The 20,751-nt window shown below is 33.3% G+C and overlaps 1 protein-coding gene across 2 annotated transcripts in view; it reads right to left on the reverse strand.

Moving 5' to 3' along the window:
* Positions 1-797: 797 nt before the first annotated feature.
* LOC143052584 (heat shock 70 kDa protein 12A-like) overlaps positions 798-20,751 on the reverse strand; it is a 142,247-nt gene continuing 122,293 nt past the window's right edge. For both annotated transcript variants that reach the window (XM_076225646.1, XM_076225647.1), the window contains exons 4-6: positions 5,258-5,479; positions 4,406-4,559; positions 798-2,463 (exon numbers count right to left, since the gene is read on the reverse strand). In XM_076225646.1, the coding sequence (XP_076081761.1) occupies positions 1,406-2,463; positions 4,406-4,559; positions 5,258-5,479 (1,434 nt within the window). In that variant the 3' untranslated portion in view covers positions 798-1,405. The remainder of the gene's footprint in view (positions 2,464-4,405; positions 4,560-5,257; positions 5,480-20,751) is intronic.

Genomic DNA, 20,751 nt, shown 5'->3' on the forward strand with positions numbered 1-20,751 from the left:
TTTGACAAATACGGATTAAGTTATCTATGCCTGAGATAAGTATAGTTGCTAATGACGTTTTAAAAACAATGATGCTGAAGAAGTATCGATTGTTAGTTTTTGACAACCGCTAATTATAAAGTGTTGAATAATTACTTCTTTTCATTAGAATTCTAAATCAAATTTTGCAAAATTTCCAACATATGGTTTTCATGCAATTTGAATGAGTACTAAATTTTTCATTTTTGGACAACAAAACGAAGAAACAGACTCATTTTAATACCCTAGATACATTATATATTCAAAAATTCAAAAAATATCTTAAATGAATAACGATAAATCCATTGTTTGCAAAACACGAGTTTGAACGGACGAGTACCAAGTGGGAGATGCAAATACTTTCACAACACATTAAATGACTCGAGGTTTTTAATATCAGGTCGTTTCGGTGAATCTTCATTGAAGGACAATATATACCTCGCGTATTTGTTTATTTATTAGGATAACCTTGACAGGTAGTTTTCATGGTAACGCAGGTTTTCAAATGTTTCCGATACTACATTATAGTGAGATTTCTATTATCATATTACACTTCTACGAAAAGCAGTTAACAACCCAAATATAGGATTGCATTATCCTCCGAAAATTGATACGGACACAACAAAAATATCTGTATCAACATAATGACTATTTATAAGAATAAGAAGATTTGGTATGATTACCAATGAGACAACTATCCACAGGTGACAAAACGACATTACAGTTAACAATTGTGGGTCACTATACGGCCTTAGACAATTAGTAAAACCAAAAGTAAGAACTAAACACATATTTATTATACTTTAGCAAACATATTCTAAATTTCAATATATTAGTAGATAATATCATGGGAAATCTTATTTGCTCAAGTGCATGTACATATTTTACCATGATGTGCTAGAAGACAGAAATAAAATACCGAAACTCCAAAAGAAAATTATGCAAATGGCAAATCAAAAGCGCAAACATATCAAACGAATGAAAAACAACTATCATATTCTTAGCTTGGTACATGCATTTTCTGAAGTAAAAAAATAAAAATATAGAATAAAACAAAAAATAAAAATATAGAATGAAACTATAACAGGCTTTTAGATTAACAGGAGAGGAGTCAAAGAACGTTTTGTCCAAATAATAGTTCACAACAAGTATAAAGAATTATTACATATAATGAGATGAATATATAACATAGGTGAATATATCTTTCTGAAACATGTAAAACATGTGGCAATGAATGAAACTGAATTAAACTTTGAAATAAAAAGATTTAGTTCAAATATGAATATAAGGAAAAACAACGAGGTAAAGGTAATTGCACGATAAAAGTCAACATCATAGCTTATACCTCAAAAAGTCTTTTCCGTAACCAGTTTAATACGCGATATAATTAAATTAGATTAAACTTTGCTGATATCGCCTTCCCAGAATTTCGATCGTGAGCCTTGAGGTCAATTTCTGTATTTCCTAGTACAAATTCTACGTCTACCCAGCGTCGATCCTCGCAGGTGTCTATAAAGGTGATTGTTGGTTTACAAAGCAAGTAACACGTATCATCGTCGACATAACCTGGTGTTGCCTCTTCCGATACATACACCATAATGTCCATACTGACCTGGTGTTTGAAAGGTGTAAAGAAAGATTTTTTAACTATCATTCCAGCTTCAACGCTTTCATTTTTCTCAACAATAAGAGAAAAAATGTCGTCACATCTTTCTTCCCCGTCCATAAGTACGTAATGTTTTCTATCATACTTTTTTTCATTCCAAGGAAGATTTGTTTTGACACCATAACTACATCGCATGACACGTGATTGTATATAATCTGGCTTATGACCGAACAAAACGGCCCCTTTCAGCACTGACAGACCAGCCTCATTTGGATTTATTATTCTCTGATCCGGAAACGCATTTCGAACAGCATCTTGCATTAGCTTGCATTCTGAAAATCCACCAACAATTAACACATGTGCGACGTTCTTCAGTGACTTATTTCGAAAAATCTCTCTCATTAGAGATATGACGCCTTCAATTGAAGGCATAAAGAACATTTTGAAGAAATCAACGCTTATACGAATTTTACCCCCCTTTGTTAACATTATTTCTTTTGAATATGGTGAGTTTTCAAGCAGAGACTTTAGATTCTTTTGGAGACTTTTTTGGCACATTTCATCAAGTGCAACGAATGGGATTGCCATGGTTACCTTGGTTTTATTTGATGTTTCAACAGCTCTTTTCTGGGATTCAAATTCTCGAACGAGATCCAAATACGCAAGCGGACATTCTTTTTTCAGTAAATTTATGATTGTATTTCCGAATATTTCTTCAAATACCTCAAAAAATCTTTTATCAATCGATGTTCCACCACAATCATTTCCTATAGCTCTGTGCTTTTCTTTCAGCTGACCATTTGCTACTTTCTTGTGAACTGTTATGTCTGCAGTTCCACCTGAAGGTACATAAATATCAACATCGACGTTTCACTTGAATGGTTCATAAATTACCTCAATGGCTAATGGAAAACAGCATAATAAATATTTGAAAAAAACTAGAGGCTCCAAGGAGCCTGTGTCGCTCACCTGATATTTTTATACAATTGATACATGAAATTATGCAACTGTTATACTTTTGCTTTAGTTTCAGAAGACTTTTGTAAAAGATTACCACAAATTTATGAAAATTTAAAAAAAAATACTTTAATGGGCAATAATTCCTTATAGGGTTTATTGACCATTTTGGTCATGTTGACCTGTTTGTAGATCCTACTTTGCTGAACATTATTGCTGTTTACAGTTTATTTCTATTTATTCTTTTACACATTGTCCAATTTGCTCTAAATGCTTTAGTTTCAGAAATATAAGCCAGAATCTGCATTTTACCCTTATGTTCTCTTTTAAGCCATGTCGGCCATATTGGTTGGCAGGCGGGATCATCGGACACATTTTTAAAACGACATACCCTAATGATGATTGTAACTAAGTTTGGTTGTATTTGTCTCATTAGTTTCAGAGGAGACGTTTTTTGTAAGATTACAAAAAATTGCGAAAATTTGCTAAAAACTAAATTTAAAGGGCAATAACTCCTTAAGAGGTCAATTGATTATTTTGTTCTTTCGGACTTATTTGTAGATATTACTTTACTGAACATTATTGATGTTTAAAGTTTATCTCTATCTAAAATAGTTTTCAAGATAACAACCACAAACTGCAAAAGTTCCTTAAAATTACAAATTCCGGGTCAGCAACCCAACAACGCCATGAAAAAAAGACAAAACAGACATAAGTGTACAAAACATAATTTAGAAAATTAAAGATTGAGCAATAATTATCCCGGCAAAATCTATCTTTCATGTAACCAGGTTAACCCTCTTTCTGACGACGGGTCATGCGTGTCAACACCCACTGTGCAGAAGGGATACATATGTGCATGATTTAGTTTATGCAAACTTCTCAATGCTGCTGTATCTGTTCCATCTAAGAGGCCGGAGATATAATAGTGTAATATTTTTTTAAATTGGTTTCTAAATGTAACAGTCATTACAGTGTGACGTTATATATCTAATGACGTGATTTTTGGGCATGTGACGTTACAGACGTCGAGCTGGCGTATTGTCTGGCACATAAAATACAACCTTGAAAAACTACTGACAGCAAGAGATTTTCAAATATGCATCTGCAAAGCGTGGACCTTAATTACGTTTTGTTTAACACGAGTTAAAATAACTGGTTCGGGTAAGATGAAATGTAAAAATGAGGCTGTACATATACCAAATGAAATACAATAGCATCTGAATGGACTAGAACAAATTAAGATACTCATATACCGTTATCGCTCTGAACACATATATATGTTTTATTTATAAAAAAATATCAACTTTTAAGTAATCCAAAAGCTATTTTTTTTCTCATTTTCAGTGTTACATAACGGTTTGTGATCCGAAGCCTAACCGAAGACAGTTAGCTCCGACAAGCGCTCTAATAACACAGTGGCTTTCAAGTCAGGAGAGAAAAATTGTCTAACTTATTCTGCAAAATGATATCAGAATTTCCATACCAGACGATGTTATTCGGGAAAAACCAATAACTGCAAGACCGACTAATCTAAACTTTATAATTGCATGCGTCAGTGTTCGAAGAACATTGTATTAGAATCAGGATTTCAATGAAATAAATATATTCAATTGTTGACATAAATATATATGTATCAAAGATGAAAATATGAAATGTTAGAAGGTGTTAACCAGAATTTATAAAAAAAATGTGTTCTATATAATGTAACCAATACTACACCTATAATTGCAACCGTCAGTCCTGGAAATCATTTGTATTGCAATGAAATATATATATTGTTGATATAAATATATGTTCTATATAATGTAACCAATACTTAACCTCCTAGATCAACAACCATATACTCTGTCCCTTCCGATGTCATAGTGAATCCTGGTTCAGAACCCTTCAACTTCTCAGTGGATAAGTATTGGCAGAAAATTGATGCGGTCTCTGGTTCAAGTGCGAGAAATAAGTTGTCTTTTGGTATACCAGCCTTGAATATAGGGAAAACTTTATTAATAATTGAATAGTATTGCAATATCTCATGGTAATGAACTTTAATGAAATAGGAGATGGTAGGTAACTAGATTACAGGCATGAATTTTTGACCAACAAGGAACACCATATATAACTATTGAACAGTTTGAAGGTCCCCTTCCTAACACAAACGGTATGAGTAGATGTTCTTTCTCGGGGTCATACAATTTTTGCCAGATTCTCATCACTTTGAGCACTTAATAAGTTATTTATTTTGTATTTGTTTTGTGAAGTGTTGTTTAGCTTTTCGTCGTTTTTCGTATTTTTGTCATGGTTTCGTTTTCGACAATTAGAAATAATCGTTTTATAGTCTTTGAATTAGTTTTTACATTGATTTGTTTATCTAGATATGAATTAAGAAACACATTCTTATCTCGTTTGAAACGAAATCATCATTTTCAATAGATTTCTAATTACGGACTTTCCGTTTTGAACTTTCCAAAATCATTGTTAAAGGTATGATATGGCCGACCAGTGTTTTCGCAACAAAAAAAGTATATTAAATCTACCTAGATACATGACAACTGGAGATGCTTTCTGACCTCGCCTCGCTTGGAGTTCGAGTGATCTTCTAAAGGCTTTTGATGTCTCTCTTGTGTAGGTAACTGTAAATGAATTTACGACTTTTGAAATATCTAATTTATCTTTACATACCGCTTCAGCACAAGCCCTCATAAACTTTTTAGCTCTATCCGTCCATATTGCAGGAACTGTAAGAACCCATCGAACCTCGTTGTGTCTTACGACATTTCCTTGATTTTTCAAAACATCTAACAAATGGTTCACTAAATATTGGATTGATAATTTAAACACATCAAAAGCTGGCAGCTGTTTCTTCTCGGTTACATCTTCTAGCAGCATTCCACTTGTAATATTCTATTTTTATAAATATAATGAAAACATTATACACAATTGTTTTAATAAATGAAATTGATGTATTATAAAATTTACTGTTCACAAAAGTACGACTTATTCTAAATTCTAAATAATAATGATGTTCTTGTCCCAGGCGTATTGGTTACATTTCGTTTTGGGACTTTTGGTCCTCAGTGCTTTTCAACTTTGTACTTGTTTTGGCTTCCAAACTTAGCGTCACTGGTTAGTCTTGTGTGGACGTTGCGCACGTCTGGCGTATTAAATTTTTAACCTAGTACATTTGTTGGTTATTATTCATTTGTTTCTCTGTCCTATATTTTCTCTCATTTATTTGTATTGTAGTCCTGTCATATAGTATTGTAATTTTAATGTTATAATCAACGTTGCCATTAAAGCGGGAGGTTTGGCATGCCACAAAACCAGGTTCAACCCACCCTTTTTATTTTAAAATGCCCTGTACCAAGTTAAAAACCTTTAAACAAACTTATTAAGAAGGGATATAGTTACGATACTGTTGACAGGTCATTAAAGATTGCATATTTTGGCTTTAATATGGATTCACTTATAGAGTCTTTGCATCGGAACTAAACACATTTATTTAAAAAAAAACAGTTGTTGGCATGACACGGGTTATGTTCTTCTCATGTATTTTATGATAGTATGATACTAAACCCCTAACGGGAGGGATTGTGCCTGATATTCATATGATGAAGACATAATCTTTCAATCAGTTTAATTGAGGTCTAGAGCTGGCATGTCAGTTAACTGCTAGTAGTCTGTTGTTATTTATGTATTATTAAGGTCTTTCCTTTTTCTATTATGAAAGACCTTACTGTATTTCTTCTGAAAATTATAATTATTCTTTCCGCCAAACTTTAACGACTTTTCCCCAAAAAAGTACGTGGCATGTTAAAATGATATAAGGTATCTAGTATCGGTTGACCAAAAGCTATCATTTCCTTTATATAGCGGTTATCTCTCCTAACACAGAAAACCTCGTTATCATTCTAACTCCATAACCATAGAAGGTAAAAAAAAACGAAGGGTGGAATTTGTTCAGGAGCAGACCCTGGTTTTTCGTTACATTTGGATCGAGAAGACTCATTGGTAGGGTTATGACCCTTTGAAAATTAACTAATGTCGGTTGGCAACCAAAACTCAGAATCCGTAAGTTGTAGCCACCTAGGATCTTCACCAATGATCATCAATTCACGTGACCATGAAAACTGACCTAAGGTCAAAGGTCAAGGGCATGACCTAGATTTTGACCTAAGCTTGTTATCGGATTTACTCAATAACCGAGATAAACATTTGCTATATGGGTCCAAAATCATTCGACCAACTATCATGGACCTAGGTCACCGAAACTGTTTTTCGGGTCCGAAATGATGATTTTTTGCTTATAACTCAAAAGACGTTAGAGATAGAAAGAAACTTTGAATTGCAAAAATGTTCAGCATAATAAGATCTATAAAATGAGGTCAAGGTCAGAGTTCAAGGTCCCTAGCAACGACATAAAACATCTTAGCAACCTTATATTTTTGAACTTAGAAGGCTATGAATAATATAAATATGCAATTTTAATACTGGAAATGACATTTTTGTCCCTAGCAACGACATATAAGTCCTTATCAATCACTTATTTTTTTAACATTAAGGTGGTATGGGAGTCTAAAATAAAAATTTTAGAACTTGTTCATACTTTGCCAAAACGTTGTATCTATTGATACATGTTGAAAAATATAATAAAAATGATAGGTCACCGCGCATTTTCTCAAGCTACAGGACGGGACAAAATGACACATTTTGTATGGATTATACAGGAAAAAACACCATTTTGTGATTAGAAACTAAACAAAATGATAGAATTGTTAAATACTTCAGGAAAAGATAGCTTTCAGACACTGCTTTGAGAATATCAAAAGAAAAGATAGGGTCACCGTACGTTTTTCCCGGCTAAAATACAAAATAGGAAAATTCCATACAGAATCCTTCAGAAAATGCACCTTTTTAGAGTTACCTCCCCTTAAAATGCCAATTAAAAAAAAAAAAAATAAAAACAACCAAAAATAATTAACATTTGCAAAAATATCAATATTTAGAAGTTATATTCTTATAAATTAGTACTTTCAAATGAAAATGTACATTAAACATCTGCATTCCTGAATCAAATTTTGCTAACTTGATGGAAAATCTGGACCTTTGATTCTCTGTTTTTTACAATCCAAGATGGAGGAAGACACCCATACCAACTTAAGGACTATGAATAGTGCATATCACATTATAATACTTGAAGTTATATTTTTATCCTTAGGAATGATTTTTGTCCTTAACAACTACTTGTTATGAACAAAAAAGTCCTTAGCAACAATATTTTTTTAACTAAGAAGACTATCAATAAAAGGAAAAAGGAAAGACCTTTCAATTGTTCATGAACAATTTACTTTTAATTGTCATTTTATTTATTTTCTTTTGTTACATCTTTTGACATCGGACTCGGACTTCTCTGGAACTGAATTTTAATGTGCGTATTGTTATGCGTTTACTTTTCTACATAGGTAGAGGGTTGAGATCTCATAAACATGTTTAACCCTGCCGCAATTTTGTGCCTGTCCCAAGTCAGGAGCCTCTGGCCTTTGTTAGTCTTGTATGATTTTAAAATTTAGTTTCTTGTGTATAATTCGGAGTTTAGTATGACGTCCATTATCACTGTACTAGTATACATATTATTGGGGCCAGCTGAAGGACACCTACGGGTGCGGGAATTCTCGCTACATTGAAGACCCATTGGTGGCCTTCGGCTGTTGTCTGCTCTATGGTCGGGTTGTTGTCGCTTTGACACATTCCCCATTTCCTTTCTCAATTTTATTGTTATATTATAGTTCGTTTCTGTGTGTGTTACATTTTAATGTTGTGTTTCTGTTGAGTCGTAGTTCTCTTATATTTGATGCGTTTTCCTCAGTTTTAGTTTGTAACCCGGATTTGTTTGTTCTCTATCGGTTTATGAATTGCGAAGAACGGTATACTACTATTGCCTTTATTTATATAGACATGCATGTTTTATCATTTATTACTCTTATGAAGTTTTTTTGTTATTCGTTCACTTCGACATTTTACAATGTGTATTCTTTTAACAAGCATGTCTCAATTAACCGTCATCAGGAACTCTTGAAGGCTTAAGATGTACAGTAAAACCTGCTTAAACCAAACCTCTTCGGGACTTAAGATTTTGATCGGTTATGGCCGATATTCGGTTTTATCAGGTTCACAACGCATACAATTTGATATGACGGTGCTTTAGAAAATGTTTGGTTCATACAGATTTTCGGTTTAAGCAGGATTCGGTTTTGTCAGGTTTCACTGTATAAGGATGTGTTACATAATTAAAAATATGTCATCTGAAGACCACTTCAACTTCCACTTCAAAGGGACTTTCCTTTTTGAATTTTCCAATCATTTATTACATGATATTCCAACACGATGTATGGTAATATATGGTCCCCTACAGATTAACAATTCCTAGTGAAAATATTGAACACTATCTCTTTGTAATGACACAATATGAAAAAGTTTTCTTTCAATACATTTAAAAAAAACCCAATTTAAACAGAAAAATCATATGAACGGAAGAAAATAAAAAGTTGATCCCTACCTTGTCATGGTTAAACTATATCATGTATATAACAAAAAACAAATCGATATCTTTAAGTATGAAAATTAAGTACTGACAACTGATTACTTGAATGAATTTTCTAAGTACCAAGAACCATAAATCTGCGCAATATTATCAGACCAGAAAAAAAGTTCACTGTTGCTGATCAAGGTGTAACTATAAACCAAATATAAATCAATTTTTTCAAGCTCGAAAAAAAGTATTGAAAACCGATTTGGCGGACTGATAGACAGACGGACGGATAAATTGATAGCCTTTACCCCCTTTCGTCTTTGCCAGAAGGTGAGTAAAATAACAACTGGAAGGCATTTTACACAGCCAAGCAGGAACCCTTATTCGAGGATCCTACTATCAAAACGATGACGTTCAGGATACAATATATTTGTTCTACAACTCCCAATATCAAAACTTACTGGCTGTTTTTCAATCAAAAATGAAAGTAAGTTGTTGTTTTCAGTGAATGACAGTTTTTTTATAGTTTTAATTTTGAAGAAGATACCTAGCGTTGATCGGCTTCTATTAAACCTCCGACTAAAAAACTGGCAATAACAAAGTACCTTGTTATTGTGCAGATTCATTTTGAAGCGCTCAAAAAAATAATATTCTTCGTGTTCTTCTTCATATAGCAAGTCTGTCCACTGATCCTCTGCATCGAACCCAAAGGCTACAAACTCTCGTTTGCTATCTAATAATAGGCATGTTGGTGTTTTTAATGACATAAATTTTTGACTTCCAGCCTTCCATACTGGGTTAGCCTGTATATTTAATGGTTGTTTTAAAAAATCATTCCGCATTGAAAATGCATAGCCGGAGTACGTAGTACCAAAATCTAAAGCAGCAACCATTAGGTATTTCTCTGAATCTTCCATCTTTAATTATTTTGTCCTAAAACTAGAAGTTTGATTTATATCATTAAATTTTATAATTTACTGTATGAATACATTTTTGTGTAAAGTTATTTTAAAAAGATATGTAACTGTTAATTTTACATCACTATTCGTAGGCATGTTTAAAATTTGAGAATAAAACTCTGTATTTAAAAAAAGACATCGTGATTTGAAGAAAAAAAATATTTGATCTGATCAAATATTTTTTTTCTTCAAATCTGAATATCACTTTCTGGATTTTGTTGACCTGTGGAAACAATCTGTATCCATTTCAGGCGAACCAATTCATGGATTGGGCTTTTTTTTTTATCTCAATTTCGAGTTTTGTATTTGTAGAAATTTTAAATCATTTAATAAAGAAATTTCAATCAATATTTTCTCTTCCTTTATAGATCACGCTATTTCTTTTTGTAGCGTCCCTCGTCATTCATTTTCCTCATGTTCAAAGAACTGTGTTTACTTGTGATCTAGGGTTAATGGTTCTTTGAAACTTAATCCGTCGTTGTATATTGAATAATATAAAAATAAAACACAATAATCATCAAATTTTCAAATTAATTTGGAATCACATAGGGCAAATAACTACTTGTGAGATAAAAGTTAGTGCAGTAATTTAACTCCCCCCTTTTTTTTGATGAAGCGGACAACGACGCGAAGGGATAGTGCAATAACTATTAAGCAATTCATTTCTCTGTAAATGACAGAAGCGATTTTATTCGAAATTCAAATGAAAAATAATCATCTATGTTTTACGGACGCCATCACAAGTTGGTTGACCGTTATGGAATAACCGTTTCACAAATGATATCGGATCTGTTCCTTACTTCGTAAATACAATCCCCTTTCCGTTCATGAATGTGACAGTTTGTTTTAGATTTATGACTGTCCCTTTGGTATCTTTCGTCCCTCTTTTACAATACAGTCTCAACGACAATAGTTTATATTAAGTTTTACGGATGCCAACATGATGTAGTTGACTGTTGCGGAAAAGCGACTGCTAACCATTCCGGAGCACTCAAGTTCAAACTATTTTTTTTGTTAGAATCTTGATTTTCTATTGAGTGTTCTATGGAAATCAATTTATTGAATCCCTCAATCTTTCCAATCTGTTTTTCTTTTACAGTAATATCCGGTAGGACCAGGAATTTAATATTCTTTCGATTCCTTTTTAATGTATGTGTTATCATCGATAGAAATTTGCCATATTGTATTCTGCCCTTTTTTGTCTGTCCATAGCTTTTTTCTAATCTGACTAAACGCAAGCCTTCGTCAATTATTTAAACATTACTAGTTTTTGAACGAACAACTTTGTTATGACGGAATTTTGAATGAGATATTATTTGAGGATGTTTTGAAAAATTCAGTGATGAGACAATTCTGTTTATATGAGACATACGATAATTAGAAAGGATTTTTAAAAAAAAAATGTTTTTAATTTCGAAGTGAGTTAGACAAATCGATCCGATTTTCATATAATGTGTTTAACCATGTAGTACTCGTTGTTACGTTACATGCATTAGATTTTATCGCTATTTTGTGCATTTTTCCTTTGATCTTTTTGTGGGATAATTTTTCATATTATGCTACTCGCTTGAGATTGACAATGATCGCTAGAAACTAAGGAGACACGTGGCGTTGCTAATGAAATTGATATGAAATTGACAACTTCATCATGGGTAAAATAGCGATAAACAGATTATCATTGGGCATCTCAACTTGATTGCCTTTTTCGCTTTCGCCGGGTCGGCCCAAGCGCGAAAAGCAATCTCGTTGAAATGATAAACGATAATCTATAAGTAAACAAAGTATTAGTCTACTGAGATATAACAAAAAGAAGCAGATAAACTTTAAGGAATATCAATCTCACCTGTAAAACTATCGTTCCATTTCAGTTTGATGTGCCTGTATCCTCCCCTTGGTAATAATGGATTGATCTTCGCTAAATAGGATTATTTATTGTCCTGAAATGTGAATATAATATAAAAAAAAAATTACCGAAAAAGTTAAAAATCTACGACCCACAATATAATGTGAGTGTTCCTGAAAAAGACAGCAGAGGTTGGACAGGGGTAAACATTTGACTTTGCAACCGGCCAATCAGAAAATTGTTGCAAAGGTACTTTAACGTCAATACACTCATCCTATACCAGGCACAGATCAACTTAAGTTCTCCTCGGAACATTTGAAGATCCCACTAATCATATCCATTGTGATACTATGATAATTTAACGTTCCCGATCCAATCAAAAGTGACTTATAATTTTTTAACAATCGTTCCAAAGCTCCACGTGAGCATCATTTTTGGCTGTACATGACTGACCGTATTTTTGTTTCACGACCAACCTCTGTGGTTTTCTTAATTTTGTTCCAGAGTGAAATAGAAATTTTTTTCCACGCTAGATCGACAAACAAAGATAACAAAACCACAAGGAAAGAGTTAATTAAGGTAAACATAACAAAGGTAAACCGAACTTCCACGTGTTTCCGTATTATATATCTATAAATCTTTATGAAGTTCAAATAATATGCTGGAGTACCAAATGTTTGAAATGGTTAAGGTCTCGTTGAGGAGTTTTCAACTTTTGAATTGTTTAATTTTAAGGGCATTTTTTACTTATATTTTAACCTACTCTTATTCTGTATAATACACTTTTAGAAAGATGCTATTTTTCCCCTGTTTTTGTAGTTATACGATGTATGTATTCTGTATATATCGTTCTTTCTTTAATATGTATTGTGTTAATTAACAGTTCTATTTTTAATCTTTCTATTTTGCACCCCATTATTCTCTTTCTTTATGATTGTGACTTATTGTTCTCTATTTTTATTTTTTTGCTATTTTCTATCCATGCTATCCCGCTAACCGCATCAGGACCCTCTTGTTGATGTGATTGATATGATAAACACGATATGGAATATTTAATATAATAGTATTTCGAATGAAATCATTACACATCTCTCTTAATATGTGAATATGCCTGAATAGTGTGAATAGGTCAAAGTTGATTTTGTATAACTGCATTTAGTCAGTTAAATAAACAATAAACATGATTTATATGCGGGTTTGAATAGTACAGAAAATGTCTGATAAAAACATTTTTGGACACTAAAAATGTGTGGAAGATAGTGACATGCAATAAACCTACCGCTGCTTTAAATAGAAGCGAAAGTACAAATGAAATAAAATATTTAATCCCGTCAATATTGAAAAATGAAATAGATTAGACTTGAGAAAATGAAACAGGTGTTTGCCAAAATCATTTGTAAATATACTCACTCGACACACAAATCAAAAGAATAACACTTCCTGTTACTAACTTCGTAGTTTGTCTATTTATAGACTTTTTGTGACCTATTTTTAAAAGTATATCATATTTACATTTAAATACCTTTATGATATAGATACATTGTATCCTGTTGTTGTTAATTTAATAACAAGAATACAATGACTTGTTTATAGAGAGAACCACGTTCTCTTCACGTTTAAAAATACTTTCAACAATGGACCATTCCAGTTAATTTCTGACAGGTGGGGATGGATGGGTAGAATGTTGTTTATAAGTATCAGAAAAACCAACATGAAAAACTATCAGATCTAATAATGAAGACCTATCAGATGTAGAGTTTCTGTTCATATTGGGTGGATGGCCTTTCATGGGTAAAAATCATTCAAAAGCACCCTAAGATCTGACATAGGCATTAGTCCCCTAAGATGTAATTATATTGAATTATTTACTGCTGCAAGACCATCAGAAGTATTTTGCGTATAACATGTATAAGTGTACGTGTCAGATGAAAACACCCTAATTTTCATCCATAAGATGTATAAATTTTACCCCCCATAAGAAAGGACCATCCAACCCCTTTAGCAGATATTAACTGGAATGGCATTATTCATTGATGGATAATTGAACGAGCCGTTGAATGGTTTTATTTCAGTCCTTATCAAATATACCTTCAATTTTAAGAGCAGTCCAACTTTCTCTCAATTATCTCGAACAACTTCCTTTTACATAAACTGCCTTTTGTGTTTATGTTTTATTCATTTATGTCCGGGAAATCCGAATGATTGAAATATTCGACTTTAAACATGAACCGTACAGCAATAACTCAATCAGTAAAAATGGTCTAAGCAGATATAGCAACAACATTTAAGAGTGTATTTACTGCTTGTTTTCTTTTATTCTTATATACTCAAATGTTTATTTAGTAGTTTGCTTCAGTCGTATGTTTGGTTTTCGTTTTCTTTAGCTACGGAATCCTTTAAGCACAACTTTTTGGAATTTTGGGCTTAATGCTCTTCAACTTTGAATTTGTTTGGCTTTTTACCTATTTTGATCTGAGCGTCACTGATGAGTCTTATGTAGACGAAACGCGCGTCTGGCGTATAAAATTATAATCCTGGTACTTTTGATAACTATTTACACCTCTGGGTCGATGCCACTGCTGGTGGACGTTTCGTCCCCGAGGGTATCACCAGCCCAGTAGTCAGCACTTCGGTGTTGACATGAATATCAATTATATGGTCATTTTTATAAATTTTCTGTTTACAATACTTTGAATTATTCGAAAAAACTAAGGATTTTCTTACCCCAGGAGTAGATTACCTTAGCCGTATTTGGCACAACTTTTTGGAATTTTGGGTCCTCAATGCTCTTCAACTTTGTATTTGTTTGGCTTTTTACCTATTTTGATCTGAGCGTCACTGATGAGTCTTATGTAGACGAAACGCGCGTCTGGCGTATAAAATTATAATCCTGGTACTTTTGATAACTATTTACACCACTGGGTCGATGCCACTGCTGGTGGACGTTTCGTCCCCGAGGGTATCACCAGCCCAGTAGTCAGCACTTCGGTGTTGACATGAATATCAATTATATGGTCATTTTTATAAATTTTCTGTTTACAATACTTTGAATTATTCGAAAAAAACTAAGGATTTTCTTACCCCAGGAGTAGATTACCTTAGCCGCATTTGGCACAACTTTTTGGAATTTTGGGTCCTCAATGCTCTTCAACTTTGTATTTGTTTGGCTATTTACCTATTTTGATCTGAGCGTCACTGATGAGTCTTATGTAGACGAAACGCGCGTCTGGCGTATAAAATTATAATCCTGGTACTTTTGATAACTATTTACACCACTGGGTCGATGCCACTGCTGGTGGACGTTTCGTCCCCGAGGGTATCACCAGCCCAGTAGTCAGCACTTCGGTGTTGACATGAATATCAATTATATGGTCATTTTTATAAATTTTCTGTTTACAATACTTTGAATTATTCGAAAAAACTAAGGATTTTCTTACCCCAGGAGTAGATTACCTTAGCCGTATTTGGCACAACTTTTTGGAATTTTGGGTCCTCAATGCTCTTCAACTTTGTATTTGTTTGGCTTTTTACCTATTTTGATCTGAGCGTCACTGATGAGTCTTATGTAGACGAAACGCGCGTCTGGCGTATAAAATTATAATCCTGGTACTTTTGATAACTATTTACACCACTGGGTCGATGCCACTGCTGGTGGACGTTTCGTCCCCGAGGGTATCACCAGCCCAGTAGTCAGCACTTCGGTGTTGACATGAATATCAATTATATGGTCATTTTTATAAATTTTCTGTTTACAATACTTTGAATTATTCGAAAAAACTAAGGATTTTCTTACCCCAGGAGTAGATTACCTTAGCCGCATTTGGCACAACTTTTTGGAATTTTGGGTCCTCAATGCTCTTCAACTTTGTATTTGTTTGGCTTTTTACCTATTTTGATCTGAGCGTCACTGATGAGTCTTATGTAGACGAAACGCGCGTCTGGCGTATAAAATTATAATCCTGGTACTTTTGATAACTATTTACACCACTGGGTCGATGCCACTGCTGGTGGACGTTTCGTCCCCGAGGGTATCACCAGCCCAGTAGTCAGCACTTCGGTGTTGACATGAATATCAATTATATGGTCATTTTTATAAATTTTCTGTTTACAATACTTTGAATTATTCGAAAAAACTAAGGATTTTCTTACCCCAGGAGTAGATTACCTTAGCCGTATTTGGCACAACTTTTTGGAATTTTGGGTCCTCAATGCTCTTCAACTTTGTATTTGTTTGGCTTTTTACCTATTTTGATCTGAGCGTCACTGATGAGTCTTATGTAGACGAAACGCGCGTCTGGCGTATAAAATTATAATCCTGGTACTTTTGATAACTATTAAGTCGCCATTACATGTTATTGAAAATGTGCGGACAATAGAGCTATACACTTGTATTAAACTGATAACCCTAACTGGAATTACGACTATCCCAATATGGCGACGGCAGTTAAAGGTAAAATGTTTACCGTCATTTTTCTCAAATGTAGCATGGTAATGTCAATCGTTACTCAGTTGTAAGGTTTTTCTATACCATTACATTGTCATTTTTCTTGTTTGGTTATCGTAATATCATTATCGGATAATAGTAACTGAAACATAATAAATGTGTCTTTCGGCATTTTAGTGGTATTTTGTGTGTTCCACGATTATCACTTTAATACCAGTGCTATAGATGTTGCCTATTTAGAAACCCAAACTTTATTGCCTCAATGTTTAATTTGTGTTTTAACTCCATATCAATGCGCTTGGAATATAGACCTCTGGACAGTAAGCAAACAAAACCGCTGATGAACAAAACAACTAGCGATAGACTTCAATACTTCTCACAGAACGTAACTCAAATAGCTTGTACAAATGTAAAATATTTTAACCTGGATGTTTCCTGGTTAATCAATTCATTAAAGGATCCTAAAAATAATCGAAGAAATAATTTATCTTTTGTCAACGTATTTTTTTCTACATACGTAACAACAGCATCAGCTAACTTACTCTTCACAAACCCCAAAATAAATTGCCATAGATAAACATAGATTCTTATATCTAAACCAGGTTTCTATGCTATATCGTAAATTCTAAATACCTGTAAAAATAAACAAAACTCGTAATCATCATTCTTCTGTTCAATTACTTACTTTTTGTGGTCAACAACAGCAAATACACACATTTAATCTGTATTAAAACAAATTGAAGAAGCGATTGACAAATATAAAGATAACGCGGTCATTTATCAAACAAAAAATGCTAAACAGAAAAAAAATGTAAAATCACCGAAACATATGCATTTGTATGTGTTACATTTTGTATAACTATCCCTCTCCTCCTCCGACAAAAACATTGTGCTTTTGGATGTCATTGTTTACTTAAACTCACCAACAAGTCTGTCGACATTTTTGGTGAAAGAGCAATTTTGCATAAAATTGAGTATTCGTGCGCTCAACAGCGTCAATATCTGCTTCTTATGCAAAAGTAAAGCATCAGGTATTTATCTATGCAGTTCTTTGTTGAATGGATAAGGAATTTGAATTGGTAGTGTGACACCTTTGTGCATTACCCGCCAGGAGTAAAGAGACAACTAACAATATATTGAACATATGAGCAGAGTGCATAAAACATGCTGAGTGTTTACTAGACAGGACTTCTTCATGTAATTGGAATTATGTCTATTGGTAAGACAAATAAGTCAGTAATATTACCTGTTAAAACTTCAAATTTAAAGTTGATTATTATCGCAAACTGGTTTGCTCGTGTATCGATATATTCCCAAGAGTGCTTGTAGTATTTCAGTAATCTTAGGCCGTGTTCACACCAAACGCCGTGTAGAGTAAACATGTTTACAATTAGTTTAGTGTAGTGTACACTGGTTTCACATTACATTTGTTCACATCTATACACCTTGTTTAGCTACCTGTACATAAGATTTGTTCCCACTTGTAAACTATACTAGAACACACTCGCGAAATCGCGGGCATTCAGAGCGTAGTTTAAAGTATGTACAGTGTTGTTGGAAGAATTTTGTAAAATATTGAATGACTGGAGAATTTCAGCAAAAGTATCATAAATCGTAGGTTATTGGGGACAGGAAACTGCTTTTTTTTTTATCCCTCCTCCTTTATTTCCAATATTCCCATTTTTTTGGTTTTCTATCGATTTCAACATGAACATACATTTAGTATGTTATGAACATTCAAGTAAGGAGCCTGTAATTCAGTGGTTGTTGTTTGTTTATGTGTTACATATTTGTTTTTCGTTCATTTTTTTTGTACATAAATAAGGCCGCTAGTTTTCTGGTTTGAATTGTTTTACATTGTCAGTTCGGGGCCTTTTAAAACTGAGTATGCAGTATGGGCTTTGCTCGTCGTTGAAGGTCGTACGGTAACCTATAGTTGTTAATATCCCTCCTCCTTTATTTCCAATATTCCCATTTTTTGGTTTTCTATCAATTTCAATGTGTACATACATTTAGTATGTTATGAACATTAAAGTAAGGAGCCTGTTATTCAGTGGTTGTTGTTTGTTTATGTGTTACATTTTCATGTATTTGTTTTTCGTTCATTTTTTTGTACATAAATAAGGTCGCTAGTTTTCTGGTTTGAATTGTTTTACATTGTCAGTTCGGGGCCTTTTAAAGCTGAGTATGCGGTATGGGCTTTGCTCGTTATTGAAGGTCGTACGGTAACCTATAGTTGTTAATATCTGTGTCATATTGGTCTCTTGTTGAGAGTTGTCTCAACATGGCAATCATACCACATCTTCTTTTTTTTGCAATCAATGAATTTTGTAAAAGATTTTATGACTTGGAGAATTTCAGAAAAGGTATCAAAAATTCACATGAATATTTTAAGCGCTTATCTGTATATTATGAACATTCATTACTATATAAATATAGAGTATTTACTTTCAATTCGAAGTTTACTAATCGATCCATAGTGGTCGTTGATATAGTATACAGACCCTCTCTATTTAATAAACTCTTTGACTGCCGTGGATAGTTAACTTGAAAAGAATTCTGAAAATACACTTTATTCTTTGTATATGTATGTTCAAAGTATACAGAAAAACGCAAACCGGAAGTCTAATCTGACTTAAAATTTTGTCCAATGACGGGACAATATCCGGATGCCTTTTTTTTCGTTTTTCTCCAAATATAACTCAATCTGAATAATCATATGAATGGATGACAAATGGCACTATGCACTGTACCTATAGGACACAGAGTCGTGTTGATTAATTTATTGTGGAAAGAAGAGAAGCGACACCCAAAATGAGGTCTTTTCGTTTAATAGTATAGATGTCATTTAAATGTTCATTACGTAGAACTGAATTCAAAATTTTTGGAAAAATTTTCTAGCGGTAAGGGAACAACCATTTGACTTCAAATGGAAATATTCCGATCCCCAAATTGATAAAAAAAAATGGTCATACAGATGATAAAAAAAATATTCTGAATCAAGAGTTTCCCCATACATTATATGCGCATCTGGTGCAAGAAAATTGGTACCGTTAATTTTATTATAGTGTTAAATATTGAAGAAAAAGTATTTGATCACCAGTATCGGAAAAAAAGGAATAAAAACGTACGCGCGAAAAAAAATCTGACTCAGATAAAAAAAAAAATAACCCTCCCCCTTTTTTTAAGTTAAGTGGTTGTTACTTTATGAAAGCCATTTTTATATAATTTGCAGTAGTTTGAATATACTAGAGATGTCTGGATAACGCATTAGAAAACGTTAGCTGCAACAGCGTGCTTACAGCCGAAAAAAAAAGGATTGAGATGTTAGGGATCACTACATTTTTATTTTTTCTGTTTGTCTCAAATGGTATTTCTTCTCCGAGGAGTATTTGGTAAATGAATAGGGTAACGTTGTTTTAATTTATTTTACGTGTTTTTTTAACGGAACTGAGATACTAGACAAACATATCATTTACCTCACACTTTTTTAAGTCATGCATTTATGCGTGAATCGTTTTTTGAGTAAAGACCAGTGGGGAATATTTCTGTGTACTTCAAGTCGATTCGGGAAGACCTTTTCAAATGAATTAGGCAGCAACTATTTACTTCATTTTTTGTGGAGGGGGAGGGGGCATGAGCTATTGATTTTTTTCAGGACAAATTTTGGTGACAAGTCGAAATCAATTTTAGCATTATATATAGTGGCAGCTTAGGGTGAAACAAACAAAAAAAATGTCAGGGCCAAAAACTGGAAACATTTTTTGTTTCCAAAACAAAATCCATAGCTCACCACCCCACCCCCTTGCCTTTATGTTTTATACTCGACTATAATAGCCCCCCCCCCCCCACCCCCACACCGAAAATCAATTGGTTGCTGCCTTATGGGTTCGGCAATTATGCTGCTTTGAGTCTTGATTAGGGGTTAATAAAGTACGTTAATTTTTTCTCTAACAAAAAAAATCTGTAAAATTTGGACAACTAATAATTATCAAAATTATCAATTTTACTCAAAAATAGTTTCCTCCTTAAATATATACACGATAAAACTAATGTCCTTAATGCCTAGTTTTGTGTACACTTAACCTACACAAGGCCTACATTGACTATCGACTGTGTGTAGGTAAAACATGATTTACACTACATGTAAACATTGAGTTTTATCAATAGGAACGCAATTGTGTTTAGTTTACGTGTGAGTTACACTAACACAACACCGGATTTAGGTCAATGTGAACACGGCCTTAATTACATATGCATTCACGTGTGGTAATGTATCATGAAACACAGTTTAGAACATAGTAAAGTGCTTTCGACCAATGAAATGCAAGGATTTTCACCCTCTTAATAGTGAAGAATGACACAAAACATGTTCTTATTTAGTGATTATCTTATTGTTAT

This window comes from Mytilus galloprovincialis, chromosome 11, assembly GCF_965363235.1.
Source record: "Mytilus galloprovincialis chromosome 11, xbMytGall1.hap1.1, whole genome shotgun sequence".
In the NCBI taxonomy this organism is placed as follows: Eukaryota; Metazoa; Mollusca; class Bivalvia; order Mytilida; family Mytilidae; genus Mytilus; species Mytilus galloprovincialis.